General features: G+C 39.9%; 1 protein-coding gene across 4 annotated transcripts in view; it reads right to left on the bottom strand.

Moving 5' to 3' along the window:
- Positions 1 to 24520, bottom strand: part of LOC140478739 (probable E3 ubiquitin-protein ligase HERC1) — a 342968-nt gene that overhangs the window by 3476 nt on the left and 314972 nt on the right. For 3 of the 4 annotated variants that reach the window (XM_072572056.1, XM_072572075.1, XM_072572064.1), the window contains exons 70-77: positions 24324 to 24462; positions 22980 to 23149; positions 20098 to 20267; positions 15686 to 15851; positions 14840 to 14916; positions 14298 to 14550; positions 4800 to 4952; positions 3304 to 3609 (exon numbers count right to left, since the gene is read on the bottom strand). In XM_072572056.1, the coding sequence (XP_072428157.1) occupies positions 3304 to 3609; positions 4800 to 4952; positions 14298 to 14550; positions 14840 to 14916; positions 15686 to 15851; positions 20098 to 20267; positions 22980 to 23149; positions 24324 to 24462 (1434 nt within the window). Of the gene's footprint in view, positions 1 to 3303; positions 3610 to 4799; positions 4953 to 14297; positions 14551 to 14839; positions 14917 to 15685; positions 15852 to 20097; positions 20268 to 22979; positions 23150 to 24323; positions 24463 to 24520 lie in introns of those variants that run through there. The other variant, XM_072572083.1, reaches the window with a different exon arrangement.

The raw sequence follows: 24520 nt of genomic DNA, 5'->3' as shown, positions 1-24520 counted from the left end.
GAAACAATGTGTAGCATTAAGGAAAAAGGCAGGAGATTAGCATAAGAACTGTGGTAGGAGTAGGCAATTCAACCCCTTGAATTTGTTCTGCCACTTAAGTGAACACTTTTCAGCCTATCCACTTCCTATATCACTTTTCCTATCCACTTCCTATATCCTTTAACCAATTACTAATTAAACATCTGTCTAATACCTTCTTAAATTATTCAGTGTCCCAGCATCCAACTACATTCTGGGATAGTGAGTATCATAGATCCCTTGAGAAAAGGAGTTCCTCCTCAACTCTGATTTAAATCTGCCACCCCATAGCATAAACCTGACCTCTCAGTCTAGTTAGCCCCACAAGGGGAAACATCTGCTCTACATCTACTTTGTCAATCTCCGTTAGCAACTTATGTAACTCAGTTAGATCTCCTCTCATTGTTCTAAACTCTGGCGAGTATTGGTCGAAACTGCTTAATCTCTTTTCCAGAGACAAGTTTTTCATCTCTGGAATTAATCTAATAAACCTGCTCTGAACTGCCTCCAACGCAATTACAACCTTCCTTCAAGGGGCTCAAAACTGTATGCAGAAATCCAGATGCAACCTCTCCAGTGCCTTGTAAAGGTGCAACAAAACTTCTCAACCTTTATAATCCATTCCTTCAGCGATGAATGGTGAAGTTCCATTTGCCCTTCTTATTACCTGCTGTACCTGCATTCTAACTTTCTGTCATTCAAGCATCAAACAGCAGCATGAGATAGCACTGAAGCATTTTCAAGTTTCTCTCTGTGTGGATAATAAGTTGCCATTTTATTCTTCTGACCAAAATTGACAACCTCACACCTACCTATGTTAAACGCTATCTGACAAAGTTTGGCCCATTCACTTTACCTATCCATATCCATTTGTAAATGTCATATTTCTTCATTGTAACTTACTTTCGCAACTATTTTCATGTCTTCTGCAAAGAGTACATTCTACCCCTACATCCAAGTCATTAATATTGTTTGTAATTAGTTCTGGGCCAAGGACCAAACCTTGTTACATCTTGCCAACCAGAAAAAACAAATCATTTATCCTGGCTCTCTGCTTTGTTGGATATCTAACTCTATATACAAGCTAACAGATTATCCCTAATCCTGTATGATCTTACCTTGTGTACTGGCCTTTTGTGTGGCACCTCATCAAAAGCCTTTGGAAGTCCAAATATGTTACATCTACAGGATCCTAATCATTTTACATTTTTTGAAGAACTCAAGAAAATCAGTCAAACATTATTTACCCTTCATAAAACTATGCTGACTGTGATGTATTGTGTTTTGACTTCCCGAATATCACATCACTGTTTCGTTAATACTAGATTCTAACAATTTTCCAATGACTGATGTTAAACAACTAGTCTGTAGTTTCCTATTTTCTGCCTTCCTTCATTTTTAAATAAGGGTACTACGTTGGCATTTTTCACGACCATTGAAACCTTTCCAGAATCCAGAGAAATTTGGAATATTATAAACAACGCATCCACCATCTCTGGTGCCATCTCCTTAAGATGTAGACCATCAAGTCCTGGGGACTTGTGTGTCTTTAATCCTGATAGCGTGCTCAGTATGCTTTCTCTAATGGTGGTAACTGTTTAAATTCCTCCTTTTCTATAACCTCTGTATTACCTGTTACTATTGGATTGGTTTCAGTGTCCTCCACCATGAAAACAGAGGCAAAATATTGATGTGTCTTCAGCATTTCTATATTCCCAATTATTAACTGTGTTCCCCATTATTTAACTCCCCAGTCTGGTCCTCCAAGAGATTTTAGCTACTCTCTTTTTGTATACTTATAGAAGTGTTTGCTATTCGTTTTTATATTTTGTGCTAGCTTTCTTTCATAACTATCCTTTGGTATTTTAAATTTTTTTTTTAGTACCCCTTTGGTGCTCAATCTTCTAGCTTGCACTGACCTTTACAATATGTTGTGCCTTAGATGTTGCCATTATGTTATCTTTTACTTTCTTTTTTAAGTCATGGATGATTTTTTCCCCCTCTTACAATATTTCTTCCCTTCTAGGATATATTTTAGCTGGGCGAAAATGGATATCTCCTTAAATTTCCGCCAGCTTGTGTACTGTCCTACTGTTTAGCTTGCTGTATAGTCCACTAGAGCCAAATCTGTCCACATGCCAATGTAATTACTTTGTTTAACACCAGAATGCTATACTGGGACTTAAGTTCATTTTCCTCAAACTGAATTTGAAATTCCAGCATGCTATGATCACTCTTCCCTGGAGGATCCTTTAGTAAGAGATCATTAATTAATCTTTAATGATTACACAACACTAAAACCAAAATTGACTACACCCTGGTTGGTTCCCCAACAAATTGCTCCAAGAAACAATCATTATTAGACTCTTTGAGCTTTCCCTCAAGACTACCTTTGCCAATTTGATTAATCCATTCTATATACATAATAAAACCATGTAAAATTATCGTTGTACCTTTATTACAAGTTCACAGTTTCCTGGTTTAATAACTGCAGAACTGCTGTTAAGGAACCTATAGATTACTCCCACCAGGGAATTTTTACCCTCACGATTTCTTATTTCTATCTAGATTGATTCTTTGTCTTTTTCCGGTGCATCCAACAGGATCATGGTTGCAAAACTGGCACACATGTCAAACTATAAACGTGATGAAGCAATTAGACAAAAATTACTAAATTATCTCTAGTATGCAAAGAATTATGCTGATTACCAACTCAGGGTTGTCAGTTGGTCTCAATGTAGTGTACTTCTATGTACTAGAAGCAATATATGTTAACGCACAGAGCACTGTTTTCTGCAGACTCAAATAACATGTACAGGCACTATATGTTTCAACTCAACAAAATAGGTGATGACCATTCTCTGGTTAATTTCCCAGGGCAACACCTTGACAACAGTTAACCTGCTAAAACAATTAAATGCCGGTAATCAATAACTAATGCATTCTACATGGTAACACTTCTCCAAATCAGCATTCACTTGTCAACCAATCTGCACTCTATTTTCATAAAATATAAATATTATTTTCCTTTTACTTTGCATTTACTTGCAAACTGCCCTGATGAGTGTAATGTAAGATGAAATTTGTTGGCAAAATATTTCTTTGTTGAGCAATACTAAAACTTTGTAAATTATATCCATGAATTTCTTAGCATTAAGCTGGTGGTACAAGGCTCATTTTTCCCTGGTGTATACCTTGGGAAAAACTTACAAGATTTACAACTTACAAGATTTGCACAAAGTCAATAATTTAAGGTACACTAATTTGTCAATGCAAAATACTTACCCTGTCGACTTTAATAATTTGGAATTTCTGTGTTATGTCTGCAGGATTGGCTGGTAGCCGAGAGCGACCAGAGACAAAGCGAAGAAACAACACTCTCTCCTCATTAGAAAACTCTTGCAATGTTTGCCACAGCCAATTCAGCAGCTGATGGTTTTCAGCAATGTCACGGTAACGTACAACTTTCTTTAAGGTATCTACGTTCACTTCCGGCATCCCACAAACAAGCTGCTCAAGCTGTCTTTCTGTTAGTAGAGATAGTAGAGGTACTGGCACAATAGCTGACATTCCCTGTCTGATTGCTGTTACCTAAAAATGATTGAATAGCACAATGTAAAAACATTAACAGTTTGTGAATTCATCCATTACTAGGTTAATTTCTTGTCAAATATATCATGATTACTGTACAGCTAAATATTTATTTTTTAAAAGGTATAACAAACATTTTGAAAATATTTTCTGAAAACAGTTTAAATTAATTAGAGAATTGGAGAAAATTTAAAGATTAATTCTAAAGTGGCAGATTAAAATGTTATCTGCTTTATTTATGTAGAAAGTTCAGCATGAGCAATCAAAATACCAACATAATCACATGAATGAAAAATAGTAATACAATTCCAGATGTTGGAAATCTTAAAGAAAAATCAGAAATACTGAAGATTCTTAGCTGTAGTGCAGCACCATAGAAAACTCTTAATATTTGTGAAGTGTTACGTTGGTTTTTCACATATGCTGCCAAACCTGCTGAATATCATAGTTTCTGCTTTAATATCAATTAGCTGTTGCTTATTGAATGCTAAGATTTAAGTTGCTGATGACCGTGATTAGGAGACATTTAATTAAAAAAAATTGAACTTGGTTCTCCAATCTTTGCCACTACAGAGACCAATAATACTTTCTCATAATGGCATATTATAACTATATAGACATCAGGGATCCTGGGCATTATTGCATTGTTAAGTGCCTAAATAACTACACCTTACATGTTCACCTCCTTTTAATGGATGCTGTCTCTTGGCTGTTGCTGACGATTTTGATTTATAATTAGTATTTACAACTACTCTTCCAGCTTCTCATCTCTGGTGTGAGAAAGTTGAAAAAGGTGATGACACCCATGAAATAATGTGTCCATCTGTTCTTGCTGATTACTCAAAGACATAATAAGTGCACATTTTTCATCAGTGACCTCCTGGACAGCGATTAGATGTAACTGAGGACACAATGCAATGGCATGTGCAAACCTGGGCTGAATCCAGTTAACTCAGTACAGATTTGAATTCTAGTCTCCGAATTATCGAGTCCTCATGGTTCACATCGAAATAAAACAGTGCTCTTACTGCAGACCATCTGATAACCCCTCAAAATGCTAACTTTCAAAAGTTATAAAATAGTATTGAATTTGAAGAAAATTCAGGAGATTATCTTGATAAAATAGAGGAAGTACTTACTTGTTGCTGCACATTGAAATTGAAATGATTTGAAAGGATTTTTATGCTCACCTGTTGATCTAGTTCATGTAGTCTGTATTCAATTGCTCTCTCTACATACTCCTTCCTGTTTCCAAATGTCAAAGGTATACTGCTTCCTCCAGGAATTATTGGAACAACCTTACCGTTTGCACTCTGACCAACAAATGAATCTAAAGGAATCATCTAGAAAATAATTAGCGATAAATAACATTACAGAAATTGATCACAATATTCAGCCTAATCTTACCAAACATTACCTTTCTTAAAAAATAGGAAGGCTCAAGTTACACTTATTGGAGCAGAAATTCAGTTCATTGTGTCTGCTCTGTCATTTACAAAATGTGATAATCCTCAACTTCACTTTCCTGCCTTTTCTCCATAACCCTTGATTCCCCTACTGACTGAAAATCTGTCTATCACAATCCTGATTATATCTAACAACCAGGTCTTGATATCTATCTGCAGTAAAGAATTCCATAAATTCACTCGTCTCTGGTAGAAAAAATTCTTCCTCAGCTCCGTCTTAAATTGGTGATCCCTTACTCAGGAATTTGCCTGATGGTCCAAGACTCTCCACAATCACAGAATCAAACAATTATTATAGCGCAGGAGGCAGCCATTTGGCCCAAGGTGTCTGCACAGGTCGTATTACTTAACAAGGGGAAACAGCCTCACTGCATGTACCCTGTCATGTCCCCCGAGAGTCTTTTACACTTCAATGAGATCATCTGTCATTCTTCTGAACTCCAATGAGTACAGGCCCAACCTATTCAATCTCTCCTCATTGGAAAATCCTACCATTTGGGACCAAGCTAGTGAACCTTCTCTAGACTGCCTCCAGTGTATGTTTATATACTCCATTGCTTTTTAAGGAACTTTAGAGGACAATATTCCATGTGTTCCCCTATCATCTGCTGAATTTGTATGTTAGCTTTTTGTGATTTATGCATGAAAGTTCCCAATTCATGCTATGCTGTAATTTTCTAATCTTTCTCTATAGAGTTATAGACATGTACAGCACGGAAATAGACCCTTAGGTTCAACTCGTCCATGCCGACCAGATATCCTAACCTGATCTAGTCCTATTTGCCAGCACTTGGTCCATATCCCTCTAAACCCTTTCTATTCAGATAGTCATCCATTTAACTAGTATTCAACTCCTCAATTCCTCCCAAATTGCTTAACCTCACATTTCCTAGCTACAAGCAGTTCTGAATAAGAGTCACTGGATAGAACATAGAAAAGTACAGCACAGAACAGGCCCTTTGGCCCACAATGTTGTGCCAAAAATTATTCCTAATCTAAAATAAAATAACCTTATCTTTGCACCCCTCAATTCACTGCTGTCCATATGCTTAAATGCCCTTAATGACTCTGCTTCCACCACCATCGCTGGCAACGCATTCCATGCATTCACAACCTTCTGCGTAAAGAACCTACCTCTGACGTCTCCTTCATACTTTCCTCCTAACACCTTAAAACTATGACCCCTCGTGCCAGTCAGTCCTGCCCTGGGGAAATGCTTCTGGCTATTGACTCTATCCATTCCTCTCACTACCTAGCACACCTCGATCAGGTCACCTCTCTTCCTACTTCTCTCCAGAGAGAAAAGTCCGAGCTTAGTCAACCTCTCTTCGTAAGCCAATCCCTCCAGTCCAGGCAGCATCCTGGTAAACCTTCTTTGCACCCTCTCCAAAACCTCCTCATCTTTCCTACAATAGAGCGACCAGAACTGGACAGAATATTCCAGATGTGCTCCCACCAGGGTTTTTTAGAGATGCAGCAAAACCTCGCGGCTCTTACACTTGATCCCCCTGTTAATAAAAGCCAAAACACCACATGCTTTCTTAACAACCATATCCACCTGGGTGGCAACTTTGAGGAATCTATGCACTTGAACACCAAGATCCCTCTGTTCCTCCCACAGCGAGATCTGACACCTGTTCTGGCTCAGTGCCGAGCACCAAATCCAAAATGGCCTCGCCCCTTCGTCTACATACTGAGTAAGTAAACCCTCCTGGACACAACTGACAAAAACGGCTCCATCCAAACCATCTGCACTAGGGAGGTTTCAGTCAACATTGGGAGGTTGAAGTCACCCATAACAACCACCTTGCTGAATCTGCATTTTTCCAAAATCTACCGGTCTATGAGTTCTTCGATCTCCCTACCGCTATTTGGGGGGGTTCTACAGACCCCCCTATAAAGTGGCTACTCCTTTGCTGTTTCTAACTTCCATCCACACTGACTCAGCAGACAAACCTTCCTCGACAACTTTCATTTCTGTAGCTGTGACGCACTCGCTGATTAGCAATGCTACACCCAGTCCCAAGTATTGATCCATGCTCTAAGTTAGTCACTCTTATTTGTGACACTCCTTGCTTTAAAGCAGACACACTTTAACTGATCCCTTTGTTCCATCACATGAAAACCTTCCCGATAGATTCACTACATCCTGCCACTGCCCCATCTACAACTACCCCCCTCTCAGATGTGTAGCTCTGGTTCCACCACCCCCCCCCCCCAAACTAATCCTAACCCTCCCGAACCACACGAGCAAATCTTCCACCCATGATTTTTGCATCCCTCCAGTTCAGGTGCAACCCATCCTTCATGTACAGCTCTCACCTTCCCCAGAAGGCAGCCCAATGGTCTAAGTATGTGAAGCCCTCCCTCCTGCACCAGCCTCGCAGCCATGTGTTGAGCTGCATTCACTGACTGTTCCTCACTGTCTCGTAGCACCGGTAGAAAACCTGAGATCACTACTCTACACGTCCTGCTCTTCAGCTTCCAATCTAACTCTCTGTAGTCACTTTTCAGATCCTCAATCCCTTTCCTGGCTGTATCATTGGGGCCGATATGCACCATGATTTCTGGCTGCTCACCCTCCCCCTTCACCAGGGAGGCAACATACCTTCCGGGAGTCCCATTCCTGACCACAAAATCTCCTGTCAATCCGTTGAGTTCCCTACCACTAGCGCTTTTCTATTCTCCCCCTTCTCTTCTGAGCCACAGTGCCAGGCTCAGTGCCAGAGACCAGACAACGATGGCAATAGACAATAGGTGCAGGAGTAGGCCATTCTGCCCTTCGAGCCTGCACCACCATTCATTATGATCATGGCTGATCATCCTCAATCAGTATCTTGTTCCTGCCTTATCTCCATAACCCTTGATTCCATTATCCTTGTGAGCTCTATCCAACTCTTTCCTAAATGAATCCAGAGACTGGGCCTCCACTGCCTTCTGGGGCAGAGCATTCCACACACTCGCCACTCTCTGGGTGAAGTTTCTCCTCATCTCTGTCCTAAATGGCCTACCACTTATTTTTAAGCTGTGTCCTCTGGTTCGGGACTCACCCATCAGCGGAAACATGTTTCCTGCCTCCAGAGTGTCCAATCCTTTAATAATCTTATACGTCTCAATCAGATCCCCTCTCAGTCTTCTAAACTCAAGGGTATACAAGCCCAGTTGCTTTAATCTTTTAACAAAGATAGTCCCGCCATTCCAGGAATTGACCTCGTGAACCTACGCTGCACTCGCTCAATAGCCAGAATGTCTTTCCTCAAATTTGGAGACCAGAACTGCACACAATATTCCAGGTGCGGTCTCACCAGGGCCCTGTACAGCTGCAGAAGAACCTCTTTGCTTCTATACTCAATTCCTCTTGTTATGAAGGCCATCATGCAATTAGCTTTCTTTACTACCTGCTGTACCTGCATGCTTGCCTTCATTGAATGGTGTACAAGAACACCCAGAGCTCTTTGTACTGCCCCTTTACCTAACTTGACTCCATTTATGGCTTTCCCCAGTAGGCCGTCCCCACCAGCAGTATTCAAAATGCTATACTTATTGTTGAGGGGAATGGCCACAGGGGATCCCTCCTCTATCTGTTGGTTCCCTTTCCTCCCAGTGACAGTAACCCAGCTGTCCTTATCCTGTGTCTGAGGAGTGACCACCTCTCTGTACATCCTCTTAACTTCCCCCTCAGCCTTCCAGATGATCCGCAGTTCATCCAGCTTCAGTTCCAGTTCCCTAACTTGGCTGGAGTTGGGTGCACTTCCAATAGATGTGGTCGGTGGAGACATGTGTCTCACCTACTTAAAAATTTCCTGGCTGCCCTCATTTCTCTCTGCCCTCTCTCCCCAATGCTCTGTTCAAAATGGAGGCCCAACTCCTGAGGTAAGTCCCTTTTTAGGTGGGGAGAAACAGACCTACTTGGCAACCCTAGCTTCTCTCCGCCCTCTCTCCTTGCCGCTCTGTTCAAAATGGATCTGAAATGTTAACTCTTTCTCTCCACAAATACTGCCAGACTTGATGAGTTTTTCCAGCAATAATGCTTGTGTTTCCAGCATCTATATTTCTCCATTTTTTTTAAAAGAAAGTTGAGGCTCTGGTTACTGTGATGAAATCAGTGACCTGACCTTTGTACTCTGTGCTTCAAAGCCACTTTTATTGAGACAATCCTTAAGTAAAATCGCAGTTTCTGCAGGGATGTACTTCATTGTATTTCATAGCTGTGGGTGTCAAGTTCTGAGAGATCAGCCTGTGGTTTAGGCTGTGAAGGAAATGGAAGGTATTTGGGAAAATAACAAGGATGAATAGTCAAATTTCATCCAGTGGTCAGAACGGGAAGGGATCTGAAAATGTTTAAAATTTTCAGAAGAAAAGACTGTTGTTTTGAGATGGTCTCTGTAAAACAACTAAGATAAAGAAAAATGAGATAGTTGGGCAAGTAGACCACAAACGTTGATTCCAGGGCGATGATGTGAAGATAGTCCTTTAAGTGGACGGTCCACCTGTTGAACTTGGGAGCCATGAAGCTGCTATCAGGTGGGACTTTGCAGTTAACCTTCGTGTGAACAAAGGAACAGAAACTCCACCTGGGAAGGTCAGAATTTTGCTGGAGTCCAAGGCTGAGATTAATGTCATTTTTACTGAACGGACTGAGAAATAGAAGACATTTATCTTCGTTACAACGGCAAGTAATAGTGCCTATAGGACACAAATTGTTTGTTAATTTATGCTCAATTTATGTAAACATTGGTTTGATTTTTAGAGTAAAATTTCTATTGGAATCCTGCCTCCCTACAGTTCTATGCTGTATGACTCCATGACTACTATGGGACACTCCAATTTTCCAACTGAGCTTCAATTTGGGAATGTTGGAGAATTGCTCCACACTGCTCAATACAAAACTAAAGGTAATGTTTGCAACTACAGATAATTTAATATCATTGGTGAAGGAACTGATAGACACAACAATTGGAAATAAAATGCTCACTCTGAAAAATATATGGCTTAACAGATGACAGACAGCATGGATTTGTTCAACGGAAATCAGGTTTGACAAACCCAGAACACACTGATGAAGGTGATATTAAAAACAGAAGGGCTGGAAATATTCAGCAGGTATGGCAGCATCTGTGGAGTTAGAAACAAAATTAATGTTTCAGATCAATGTACTTTCAATAAAGTGGTGTAATGTTAGAAAAGTTTTAATTAAGTGAAAGAGGGGAAGATGGGAAGCAGAACAAAGAGAGAATTTTTGCAATACACTGGAAGACAAGAAAAAAAAAGAGAAAATTGTTTGGTTTTGCACCATGAACTAAGTAGTAATGAACTAGTTAAGGAAGTAGAAGCTAGAGGAGACCTAAACAGGATTTTGAATAACTGCCATCTGAAAGCAAAGGAAATGACAGATGAAAAGAATAAATGGAACAAATGGTTAAAGTGTTTTAGTTGATCTTATTCCAGCTTGGTAAGGGGCACAACAGGTTTTGCAACTTGAGTCTTCAATACTATTGCCGATTGTTAGGGCCTTTCTCCAATTCCTTCAGCTATTCCTTAATATCACATGGAGTGATTTTGATTTTGAATAAGGAGTGATAAACAAGCTCTGATAAATTTGGGTCAGTGATGGATAAATTTCCATGATGCATAAAGGCTGTAACTTCCTACCTTCTCACCCACACCCACCTGGCTGATACTTGATCATGGCTCCAATGGGTGCTCACTTTGCTGAATAGTCATTGCTCCAGCCTTGTGAAACTCTTCTCCTGATGACCTTGGGAATACCAGATTCACTCCCCAAGCTGTTCCAACTACCGGGCTTCTCCCTCCCTTGACTGTTCCTCTACTCACAGACTCCTTGTTTGTAGGAGTAGCAGGAGTGGGAGAGAGGGACCCTGTGTATGTGGTGCTGAAGCAGACCACATAAGAGACACAGATCTCTGACTGGAGGAGACTGGGGATGGGGGTGAGTTGTGCTGCATGTAGGGGAGGGGAGAAAACAACTTTTCTCAGATTGGATAATTTCAGAGGTGAATTCACCTGCTGGTCCCAGATATTCTAAGCATTGGAACCAGAGGTGAAGTGAGAAGAAGTGTTTTCATACATGCTTTAATGATCAACAGTGCAGTTTGGAATGGTAGGGTTGGTAGACTCGATAATAACTTTCAGAAGACAATTTTACATACAGGGGAAAATGCAAAGCTTTGTAGAAACAGTGCGTGAAAAGGACTAATTGGATAATCCTTCAAAAGAGCTGGCACTGGCATAATAGTCCCCAATGCATGGTTAACCTTCTCTGCATTATCACTATGATTAGCTCAAATAGTGACTTGAAGAAATCAGAAAACAATTCAGAAATTAGTACTTCCAATTCTAAGCCCAGTGCCATGTACTACTCCATTGAAGAGTTCAGGCTGCCTACTTTTCCTCAATCCTCTTCCATTACTGCTTCAAACAGCTGCTAGAAAACAGTGTGTAAGTACTTGCTTTCCTGTGTTGTTCTCCTTTATAAGGAATGAAATACCCTCTGGTCAATGCTTCAAGGTGATAATGGAAATTTGGCATATTGAGCTATTCTCGTTCTATTACTCAACTCCACTATTGTACCAGATAGGGCGCTGACACACAGACAGATCCATTCTTTTCAGGTTTGTGCCTTTCATTCAATGGCTTGAACATTCTAATGCAAAGCAGTTCAGTTGGAAAGATGATGAGGAAATTCAACCAGAAACTATGCACAGATCAAAACAAACACATGCAACATGCCTTAATGACTATTGCCCAGTGGCTCTGACCTCCATAATCATGAAATGCTTCAAGAGGCTGGTCATGGCCCAAATCAACTCTAGCCTCCCAGCTTGCCTCCATCCCCCACAATTTGCCCACTGGTGAAACAGGTCCACAGTGGATATCGTTTCTCTAGCCCATCATCCCTGGACCAAGGACAGCTCAATCAGGCTCCCTTTCATCAGCTGCGCCTTCAACACCATAATCCCTACCAGACTAATTTCAAAACTCCAAGACCTAGATCTCAGCTCTGTCCTCTGCAACTGGATCCTCAGCTTCTTAACCCACAGACCATAATCAAAGAAGATAGACAATAGCACCAGCTGCACAATAATTGTCAACACTGGCACCCCACCAGAATGCTTTCTCAGCCCCCGAATGTACTCCCTGTACACCCACAACTGTGTAGCCAAATTTCATGCAAATGCCATCTACAAGTTTGCTGACAACACCACCGTGCTAGGATGGATGAGTCAGAATACAGGAAGGAGACAGAGTGCTTGGTGTCATGGTACAATGATAACAACCTTTCTCTCAATGTCTGCAAAACAAAAGAACTGATCATTGACTTCAGGAAGAAAGGAGACGACATGCCCCTGTCTACATCAATGGGGTTGAGGTGGAGAGTCAAGAGCATCATGTTCCTAGGAGTGACGATAATGGACAGTCTACCTAGACCTCCCACGCAGATACGATGGTCATGGCGACATAACAACACCTTTTCTTTCTCAGGCTGCTCAGGAAATTCTGCATGTCTGTAAGGACCTATCGATGCACCACTGAAAACATTATCTCTGGGTGCATTACTGCCTGGTATGGCAAATGCTGTGCCCAGGGCTGTAAGAAACGACAGAAACTTGTCTGCACAGCCCAGACCATCATGGAAGCCACCTTCCCATCCATTGACTCCATTTACCCTTCTCATTGCCACAGAAATGCTGCCATCAAAGACCCCTCCCACCCTAGTAATGCTGTCTTTCAACCCCTTTGGTCAGGCAGAAGATACAGAAGTTTGAACATATGCACCAACCTTTTTCAGGTTCAGGAACAGCTACTTCCCCACTGTTATTAAACTGCTGAATGGACCTCTCTAACCTCAAATAATGCCATCTTGCTAATGTTGATCTTGGTTGTAAGTTTGCTCACTGAGCTGGTGGGTTTGTTCTCAGACATTTTGTCATCATGCTAGGTAACATCGTCAGTGAGCCTCTGGTGAAGCGTTGGGTGTTCTGTCATGCTTGCTGCTTATCTATCACAGTTTGTTGTGGTAGTTGATATCATTTCCAGTTCTGTTTCTGAGGGGTTGGTAAATGGAGTCCAAATCTGTGTTTGTTAATGAAGTTCTGGTTTGAATGCCAAGCCTCGAGGAATTGTTTAGCCTGTTCCAGGATGTCTGTATTATCCCAGTTGAACTGGTGTCCCTTTTTGCCTGTCCTCGTGGCTAGCTTCCTGCCCAATTGCCCAATATATTGTTTGTTGCAGTCCTTGCAGGGTATTTTGTATATGACGTTTGTTCTGCTGGTTGTTAGCATGGCGTCCTTTAAATTTATCAGGAGCTGTTTCTGTGTGTTGGTAGGTTTGTGGGCTACCATGATGCCGAGGGACTGCAGGAGTCTGAACGTCATCTCTGAGATGTGTTTGATGTATAGTAAGATGGCTAGACTCTCTAAATGTGTTGTGTCTTCTTGTTTAGGTCTGGAGTGCAAGAATTGCACATTGCACTTATTGGGTACTTGTTGTTCCTAAATTTGTTGTATGTGTGCTTGGCCTTGGCTTCTCGTAGTTTCTGCGTGCTGCAGCGTGTTGTAGCCCATTTTAATAACGTCCTGACGCAGCTCCGTTTGTGGGTGTTAGGATGGTTGCACCTGCTGGGAGGACCTACTAGCTACTAAAAGACATGATCAACTGTCACTGATATCCACACACACAGATGAAGAGGGACGCCAGTTTGACTGGGACAATACATTCATCTTGGGATAGGTTGAATCAAGACATGAGAGGGAATTCCAAGAGGCCTGGCATTAAACCAGAACTCCATTAACAAACATGGATTTAAACCCCATTTACCAACCTCTCAGAAAAAGATCCAGAAATGACATCACCATCACAACAAACCATGACAGGTAAGTAGCAAGGAGGACAGAACACCAGCGCTTCACCGGACACTCACTGATGTTACCTGACATGGTAACAACACATCTGAGAACAAATCCACCAGTTCAGCAAGCAACTTACAACCTGAGCTACAAATCTTCTCCAAAATGTTGATCTTGCTTTGTGCACCTCCTGTGTTGCCATAATCTTGTATTCCTCTTTTTATCTAAGCACCTTATGATTTCTATGTCCTTGCTTGCTATGATCTGCCTGTACTGCTCGCAAAACAAAGCTTTTCACTATACTTAGGTACTTGTGACCACAACAAATCAAATCAAACAATAAATCAAATCTTACTTCCAGGAAATTTTCCTCTGTTATTCCACTGTTGTCTAAATTCAAGATTCCATACAAGTTCCGAACATAAAGCAAGTCAACCTCTTCTAGATCCTCAGAAGAGAGAGGGATTGAGCAGAGCTGTTTCCATACAAATGGTGCCAGGTGTAGATCCAATGGTTTCTTGGTTCGAATAGCCACAGCCATCAGGATTCCCAGAAACCTAAACTGCTGGAGATGTTCAGCTGTACAAGCTGATGGGTTAAGCAAGAATCTGGAAGAAAATAAGGCAAAATAAAGAGATTTGGTCTGAGAATTTAAATTTAATCCCATAAAATTGTTAGTTTCTTAGCATCATGTGCCAGTTCATGAACAGTCGTATTACCATTAAATCTAAAAATATTTCGTGGGACTTTGCTACTTACAAATTGGCTGACATAATAAGAGCTATTACTTATTCTTCAAATGTAGCTGCCTTCAGAAGGATATAGTGAGGTCATGAAAAATTTTCTGTATATGTGAGCACTTTAGTTCGTTCATAATTTTGAAATAAATTCTTTCACCTGTCTCTATTGCTACCAACTTCTGCAGTGCCATTTGGTGTTGCAATCAGTAGATCGACCACGCCAGTCTCCAATTCCTAGAAAATAAAGTAGTTTAAATTTAAGTTGTTGATAATAGAGATCATAGTTCTTACAGTCACAGAGTTTTGACAGCATGGAAAGACACCCTTCGGCCTAGTGCGTCAATCTGGTCATCAAACGTCTTACTGTTCTAATCCCATTTTCCAATTCATGGCCTACAGCCTTGTATACTATGGCATTTCAAGTGCCCATCTAAATAGTTCCTAAATTTCTTGAGGGCTCCTTCCTCAACTACTCTTTTAGGGAGTGAGTGAGTTCCAAATCTCACAATCTCTGGGTGAAAAGCACTTCGCTCAAAATTCCCTCTAAACTTTTTGCTCCTCTCATAAAACTGTTCCCCTGGTTATTGAGCCCTTTACTAAGGGGAACATCTTCTCTCTATCTATGCCCCTGAAAATGTTGTACGTCTCAATAAGATCTCCAGTCCTATTTGTTTCTATGTAAATGCAAAATCACCACTGTCCAAGAGGACCATAGATCAGCACTTCCGTGAGAGAAAGAGAGGTGACTCGTGGTGGTTTAACCTGAGAGTCACCATGCCTCAGCTTTATAGTAACCTTAGACAGTGTAGGAATTGAACTCACACTACCAGCTAACTGAGCTAATTGACCATTTGTGTTAATCAGAAAGAAAGGAGTAGAAAAATATGTTAATCAGGTGAAAAGATAGATGGGAGGAGTCTTTGCTGCAACACAAACACTGGCATAGATCTGCTTTCATGAATTTTCAATTTGTGTTTTAAATTCTATGTAAATGCAAATTTACCTGACACATTTCTGTAATTGTATCATCAAATACCCCACCAGCATCATCAGCACCTTCCCCAATCAACTTCACTTTCCAGGCTCGTGATGGAAGTCTCAGTTCTGAGGCATTGAGCTGGACAACTTGCTTGGCAATCTGGATGAAAATAGGTTTGGTTGATCGGCCCCTGCATGTCATATACACATATAAATTAACATAACTGCAATACGTTTTCTGCAACTTTATAAAACAAACAACTATTAAGTTGTGCAAAGAAAATTATGAAAGAAAATTACATTAGCAACAAAATTTTTGACAATGTACTGATACATAAATATAATTTGCTTTTGGCTGTTAATTGGCTTAAAGCACACCACATGCTGGGCTTTGTCTGATCTAACATTGTGTGGGAACATTAAAACAGGAACTGCATTAAGCGAGCTTTTAATAGAGACAATTCAACTTGCAAGAAAAACCTTCAAGATGAGACAACACCTGAGATGAATCATACTGATTTTGAATATGTAGGTAACAAATTTATCCATAATAAAATTTAGTTAAAGTCTCACTCCTATTTTCAAGGTGTGAGTATGCCGTAATCTTCATGCAAAACCTGAAAAACCCTGAGCGTGATAACACCAAAATTATGACCATGACTGCCTGAGTTGATAAAGCTAACCAAAATTCAACAACCACAATCCTCCAAATAAAGGGACAGCTGTTATATGTGATAACATTTTTTAAACTTTCTTAATTACTTGCTGTATTTGCATACCAGCCTATTGCAATATAATTGAGGTCCCAGCATTGATGCCAGTGCCAACCTGTAAATAACCCATTTATTCCGACACTCTATGTCCTGTTAGTGAGCAAGCTTCTATCTGCTGATCACCTACACTGCAAGATTTTATTTTTCTTCAATGTGGCAACCTTGCCAATCCTTCTGGAAATCTACATGCCGTACATCTACCATACGCAAAGCTGCAGCTGCCTTCCATAAAGGAGGAGGGAGGTCAACAAGAGATTTGATAGGGGTGTCCAAAATCCCGGAGGCCTAGCGGATAGAGTAAATAAGAAAAACTGTTCCCACCGATTGAAAGGTCAAGAACCAGAATACATTAAAGTGATGGCTGAAGAACCAAAGGCAAATGTGATGAAATCTTCTTTTAAGTTGCAAATAGTTCTGATCTGGAATGGTCTGTCTGAGAGTGTGGTGGAGTTGGATTTGACTGTGGCTTTCAAATGATTGCCAGCACCATTCTGTTGAGACTATTTATATCTCCGTCCTATGGCTAGTATTAAAACTGAATAGTGTGTGCAAGACAGGGCCTGGTCGAGACTCTTAACAATTGAAGCCCAATATTCTCCATGCTGCCCTTCAGGTAAAAAGCTCTAATTGTTTTTGCTGCCTTTTTGCTCCATGAGTGTTTGGTCTCCCTGCTATAGGAAGGATGTTGTGAAACTTGAAAGGGTTCAGAGAAAGATTTACAAGGATGTTGCCTGGATTGGAGTGTTTGAGGCTGAGAGGTGACCTTATTGTAGTTTATAAAATCATGAGGAGCAGAGATAGAGTAGAGAGACAAGGTATTTTCCATAAGATGAGGGAGTCCAAAACTAGACAGCATTGATTTAAGGTGAGAGAAGAAAGATTTAAAAGGGATCTAAGGGGCAACATTTTCACAGAAGGTGGTCCGTGTATGGAATGAGCTGCCAGAGGAAGTGGAGGAGGCTGGTACAATTACAGAGTATAAAAGGCACCAGAGTGGGTGTATGAATAGAAAGGGTTTAAAAGGGATGTGGGCCAAATGCTGGCAAATGGCAACAGATTAATTTAGGATATATGGACAAGTTGGACTGAAGGGTCTGTGTCCATGCTGTAAAGCTATGGTGAATTTTGTACTTAAATCTCTAATTACACTCGTCTGCAGTTTCTTGTCTCTCATCATTAAGATGTGTCTTTTTGGATCTCAAGTCGATGATGTTACACTTGTCCCATGGTTTATTTGTGCTTCCTCGAAATAAACTCCCATTGCATAGATACCTGACTTAGCAAATTGCATTTATCTATGGATGAAATGGATTTTCACTGAATCTATACTTTAGTGTCCAAATTGAGAATTTCTTCTTACAATTAAGTTACAATTTCCATACAGTCTGAATAATTTTTACTGCAGTTCAAGTGACAAATTCATTTTGATTTGATTGCTCAGTTGTCGAATAAATAATATTGACAACATTCTGCTTGTGTTCTTCCTTCAGTAAACATTTAGCTTTGGAGGCTAACCAACAGCCATTTTGGTATTTTGTGAGCAATAGCAATCAGCAATGCATAATTTACAAGGACATATCTTCTTTGAAATATGTTGTAGGGTCTATTTTGAAATTTTTATTGCATTCTTTTAAAAAAATTCATTAGTGGGATGTGGGTGTTACTAGGTGGTCAGCATTCATTGCTTGCTAGTTCCTTTGAGAAGGGGGTGGTGAGTTGCCTTCTTGAATCATTGCAATCCATGTGGTGTAGGTTCACCCACAATGCAATTAAGGGGGGAATTCCAAGATTGTGACCCAGAAACAGTTAAGGAACAGCAATATATTTTCAAGTAAGGATGATGAGTGGTTTGGGGGAGAACCTGCAAGTGATTGTGTTCCCATGTATCTGCTGCACTTGTCCTTCTAGATGGAAGTGGTCATGGGTTTGGAAGGTGTTGCCTGAGGATCTTTGGTGAATTTCTGCAGTGTGTCTTATAGATAGTGGGCACTGCCTCTACTGAGGAATGGTGATGGAGGGAGTGAATGGATATGATGCCAATCAAGCGGGCTGCTTTGTCCTGGATGGCGTCAGTTTGAGTATTGTTGGAGCTGCATCATCCAGGCAACTAGGTTGCATTCCATCACATTCCTGACTTGCCTTGTAGATGGTTTGCAGGCTGTGGGAGGTCAGGTGGTTAGTATTCCTAGCCTCCAATCTGCTCTTGTTGCCACTGTGTTTATGTGTGAGTCCATTTGAGTTTTTTGTCAATGGTAAACCTCAGGAAGTTGATAGTGGGTGATTTAGGAACAGTAACACCATTGAAAGCCACCAGGTGGTGGTTAGATTGTCTCTAATTGTGATTGTCATAGCCTAGTATTTGCGTAGTGTGAATGCTGTCAGTGCATTTGAACATAGATTGCTTCAATAGCTAAGGAGTCATGAATGGTGCTGAATATTGTGCAATCAGCAGCAAACACCCCCACTTCTGACCTTATAATGGAAGGAAGGTAATTGATAAAGCAGCTGAAGATAGTTGGGCTGAAGATGATCCATAATCTATTTATTTAAAATAAACAGAGAATACTGGAGAAACTGGTCTGGCAGCATTTCTGGAGACAGAAAAACAGAATTCACATTTTGAGTCCAGCATGACTTCTTCAGAATTGCTGAAGCAGACGTTTGTGAGCTTCTTCAGCATTCTCTGTTTTGTTTAAAACTTCCAGCATCCGTAGTATTTTGCTTCTTTTCATCTATTTGCCCAATGTCTGTAGCTTCACAGAATAGTTTACCTTGGAGGTAGCAAGGAGGAAAATTTATTGAGTAAGGTGGGCTTAGAGAAATGCTCATCCTTTTTTTTTGCTATTTCATAAATTAAGTTCTAGATGCAAAGGTCCATTTGGCCACCCATTTAAATCGGAGTGGTCAAAAACAGCCACTGAAGGGCCTCAACTTGCTACCTTCCCCGTTACTGAACTTCCTGACTGGAACGATAGGTGGTTTTCTGAGGGGATCACTATTAATTCAGAGACTGAGATCCGCAGGGACTGCTTTCTCATTGACAGGAAACACATTGCTATACAAAATTCTCCTGACCATACTCCAGGAGTTTTCTCTCCTCTCTGTCCTTTATACTATCTCAGTCTACTTTAGGACTTTTAAAGTCCCCCTTTACAAATACTCGATAATTCGTGCATTTCCCATGCAATTTTCTTGCAAGTGTTTTCCTTTGCCTATTTCCACCAGTTGATTACCTGTCACTACACCAAACAACGTAACGGTATCTTTATTTTTCTTATCTCTAGTTAACTAGATATGCCTCGGTCACTCAAGAACTTCCCATCTCCCCTTAATAAATACAGCTCCCCCACTATCTTTCATTCCTTTCCTATTTTTCCTGAGTCTCTTGTTTTCAGAGACATTTAATACTTCATTTTACCCTTCATTGAGGTGACCATCATCTGCACAATATAATCCTTCCACGTTGTTATCTGAGCTTGCAAGCTCAGATACTTATTATTTACCAAGTTACCTTCAGTGTAGACTGGTTATTTCAAAAATATCATGGAAATTAACAATGTTTGAGAAATTAACATGCTCATTAATTTTCATTTCTAGAGTCTTCCTGTGACAGTAAGTAACATAATTTAATGACATTTGCAAGGTTGCTCTCCAAATAACATACCGTGCAGAAATTCTCTTCACCGTGATCTGAGGTCCATAGGTCTTTCCTTGAATCATAGTTTTTCCTATTGATCGCACAAGTGGCAGAATGTTGACTTTTGGAGACAGAAGGCCTCTCAATCGACCTTGAGCTATTGCTGAAGCTCCAATATTATACCGTGAAATATTAGTCTGGGTGAAAAAGTAAAAACTTTCAATGAAGTTCAAATACGAAAATACTTTTCTTATTCCTTGTTCTATGAATAACACCTTTTTAAAACAATTACTGAAATCCTGTAACAGAATTGTAGTAAATGTGTTGACCCAAGACTAACAGCAAAGATTCAGTGCACGCTGTAAGAGAAAACAAGCAATAAATTCCTTTAGGGACCTCAAGGGATTAAAAAAATACAGATTGCACACTAACTATGACCACATTTACATGTGATCATAGGTGATATAAAAATATTTTGATAACAGTTTCTTGTGTGCTAGGTTCTAAGCCTTAGCCAATGCTTTGGGAGTGCACCTAGTAGTGGTTAGGTCAGCCACAAAGAAACATAGTGAAATATGTTTGATTCATAATCCTCAAAGAGATACGGCCTAGCTCTGGGAGCCTGCAACCTGTAGGGTGCCAGCTCTTTGACATAATTTATTAATGGCAAATACATTCTCAATTGGATTGCATTAATATGTCTAAAAAATTAAAATTAAGGAAAGTAAGAGCTGTATTTTTGTTTTGGAGATAAAGGGCTAGTCATTATACTGCATTTTTGAATAACAAATGATTAGTTTAACAAAAAGCTTTGCTGGGCTCAAAATAAACCTGAGTGCAAATCTGCTGCACAATTGTTAAAGGTAATGCCTTTGTTTCAGATTTTCTGGTTGAAGTTTTTTTTAAATCAGAAGAATCAATGGCTAAAAAAAGTCTTAGTTCTACACATTATTTGGTTTCTTGTGCACTTTAAGTGAGCCTTTATAAAAATTACAAATAAATTATAGTACAAAAGTCAAACACTTCAGTTTTAATTGTATTTTTGTTGAATACCTAAATTCTATGAAAGACTTTTATTTATTACATATGCAAATTATGCACTCTACCAGAAAAATGTGGCAAATTATCAAGTATTTAGTTTAGAAATGCTGAAGTTTCGTCTAGGAATTTGTCTAGTTGTTAAAAAAATTCTTAATTTAGACAACTGTTTGTAAAGTCTCTTCATGTAAGAGAAGTTGCTGAAGCTTGGACCAGTGAGTTACAGCCCATACTGCTAGTAAACAGTTTGTTTCCTCAGTTGAATGACCACCACTAACAAATGGTGACAGTTTGTCCAATAGGTAAGAAAATGGCACTTGCCACGATAAGTCAAGTCATAGATTGTTCGATGAAATGTCTCTAAATGTTCAGTTGAACAAAACCTTTCACTTCTATATTTTACAAAAAAGTCAGTATTCTGACTCAAAGATTGAGTCATAGAGTCATACAGCAGAGGAACAGAGCCTTCTGCCCAACATATCTATGCCAATCAACAAACCACACCAATCCAATTTAGCTGCACTTGGCCCATAGTCAATGCCCTGACATTTTAATACTGGTCCAGGTGCTTCTTAAATGTTATGAGAGTATCTGCCTTCACCACACTCTCAGATTGCGTGTTCCATACTTCTACCAGCTGACTGAAAAAAAAACATCAGATTTCCTCCAAACCACTTAGTCCTTACCTGAAACAGTCTTAGATATATCTGCCATAGGAAGAAAAAGTTTCTCACAATCTATCCTGTCTACGCTTCTCAAAATTTTGTATACCTCAATCAGATTACCCCTCAGTCTCCTGTGATCCAAGGAAAATAAACTCAGCTTATCCAGTCTCTCCTCATAACGGAGGCAGGTGATAATGGGAGGGCCTAGGCAACATCTGCCTCGTGGGTAAAGGCAGATGCAAAGTATTCATTTAACAGTTCGGCCATGCCTTTTACCTCCAGGTATAAATCCCCTTTTTGGAATGTAGACTCCAAATTGATGTGGACAAGATGATAATTAAAGTGTGATGTGATACAGTCTAGTACAAAGAACATGGAGGGACAGTATACAATAAAGGGTACCACTCCTACGGATATGCAGAAGGAGTGCGCAGTAAAGCATTTAGTATTCCAAGCTTCATTAATGATGGCATGGAATACAAAATAAATACATTACACTAATTTTTTATTATAAAATATTTGATAGACCTCAGCTGATGTACTGTGTAACATTCTGGGTGTCAAACTTAAGGAAGGACATGAATACTTTGGACAAAGTGCAGACGTGATTTAGAAGAATGTTTCTCATCCCTAGAATGGTTAATTATGAGGATAGATTTGACAAGTTGGAAGCATTGTCTTTAGAGAGAAGAAAGCCAAGAGGATATCATGCAGACATTTTCAAAATCATAGTTAGAGAGAATCTGTTCCTATTCACAAAGCATCAAGAATGAGAAAGCACAAATTTAAAGTGATTTTGCAAAGAAAGCAAAAGAGATATAAGGGAAACATTTTCTTACACAGCGAATAATTAAGACATTCAATGCACTGCCTGGAAACGTGGTAGAGGTAACTTCTGTTTTGCCACACAAAACCTGGCTTGTAAACATGAGAACCTGCCTCTCAAACACATTTCTAAATAACTCATCCTACATTTGCTTTTTCTTTGAAGTCAAGATTCACCACAATGTTCCAAAATCTCAATTATCCTTCCCAAAGTCACTCATTGCATCTGCAGCCATTAAATTTCTAAAACACAGGCTTGCTAAATTATCACTCCCAGATGTGTTTGGCCTCCCTTTTTAGTGACTTTTCCCTGGTGTTAGCTGGCTGTAATAGAAAACATGTTAAAATTATCCTATCCAGGATGCAAAAGAAATATTTTACCTGATGATTTGAGTTGAGATTCAATAGTCGCCAAGACCTGTACATCAGATCAGAGAAGTGAAACAGGACCCGTAGCCTGTCTGTGAGGATTTCTGGGCTGCATTCCTTCAGTACATTGTATTGTGGGGGTATCATTTGTGGTATACCAAGTTGAACAGGAATTGTGTTACCTTTGATTTAAAAAAAAGTAAAAGTAAATTATTGTTTAAAATCAATGATAGTAATTATTTGGTTTCTAAAATCCAGCTGTTGTACCTATTTTGGTAAAATAGGTGACTTTAGAGTTTTAGTACAACATACAGAATTTAATATGTTAGGCTGCAGCGTCATACGTTGATCAGAGAACCAATAAGAACAGTGCATTATTTCTCTCCAGAAAGCCCATTACAACTGCCAGGCAATAAGGCATTTGTCTGGACATCATCCGGCCTTTCACACAAAGAAAGCTTCAGGAGGGTGGAAAACCAGCGACCAACTTAGCCCAATCAACAAAATCTGTCAGCTTATCACAGGCTGACAGCTCTTTAGTATGGTACTGTTAGTCATCGGGAACTGCTGGTACAACAAATTGACCTTGAGAATTTCTGCTGGATCTCCAGAAAGAATAGAGTGTGGATAGGATAAGAATTGCAGGATGGGTGGTCACCAGCATGGGGAATGAAGAGGCTTTGATAAGAAGCAAAATAGATAGCTTTTAGTGGTCTCCATTCAACCTCATTTTCTCACGTTGGTTCTCTTCTTCCACCAAGAAATCTTCTCTACTTAAGAGGCTACTTACGAGCCTCAGTTGGTCTCTGGGGTCCAGCCTACAACTCTAGTTACACCAATATTTATTGCAAGATTAGTTCAGCTAAGGCATTAAAGCTGCAGTGTGGTGTTCAATTGAACATAATACATGAGAGAGAACATAAGAAAAGGAGAGATCTCAGAGGGAAAAGGAACACAATGCTAATGTTCTTCCCATTTTTATGTGATAACAGTCAAATGGCCTTTTAACTAAATATTGTTCTAACTGGGAAACACCAGAATCACATTCTATTTGACAATATCTAGCTCTTTGCAACAGTACATAAAAATTTGTAAATTACAAACTAATGCCACACAATATTCTAAATGCTTTTGTAATTTCTTCAGTTTGTTACAGGTACTTTCCTTACTGGAGAAGTCTCCACTACAGTCGCCAGGTGTCAGTGTTGGAAACATCGAATAGTTACTTCAATCAACCTGTTAAGACACATATCTAGGACAGGTGGAACTTTAACCTGGTCCTCCTGGCTCTCAGATCAGGACATTACTCCACAAGAGCCACCCAAGTTGTGTTACAAAATTAGGTATACTAATCACCTGGAGTAGAAGCTGAAAGAGGGGGTGTGGTCCATGCAGCACTGTGACACCGACCAGCTGAAATCTGACGAATATTTTTCCCCTGAAGTGCAGTAATCAATGTTGGTTCTTTTACTTGGTTGGTATGGTTTAGACCAAGCTGCAGAAAGGAGGTTGAAAATTTACTAACTTACAACATAGCTACATAAAAATTAGGT

The sequence above is a fragment of the Chiloscyllium punctatum genome, chromosome 1, assembly GCF_047496795.1.
Source record: "Chiloscyllium punctatum isolate Juve2018m chromosome 1, sChiPun1.3, whole genome shotgun sequence".
In the NCBI taxonomy this organism is placed as follows: domain Eukaryota; kingdom Metazoa; phylum Chordata; class Chondrichthyes; order Orectolobiformes; family Hemiscylliidae; genus Chiloscyllium; species Chiloscyllium punctatum.
This window is presented reverse-complemented; position numbering and strand designations above follow the sequence as displayed.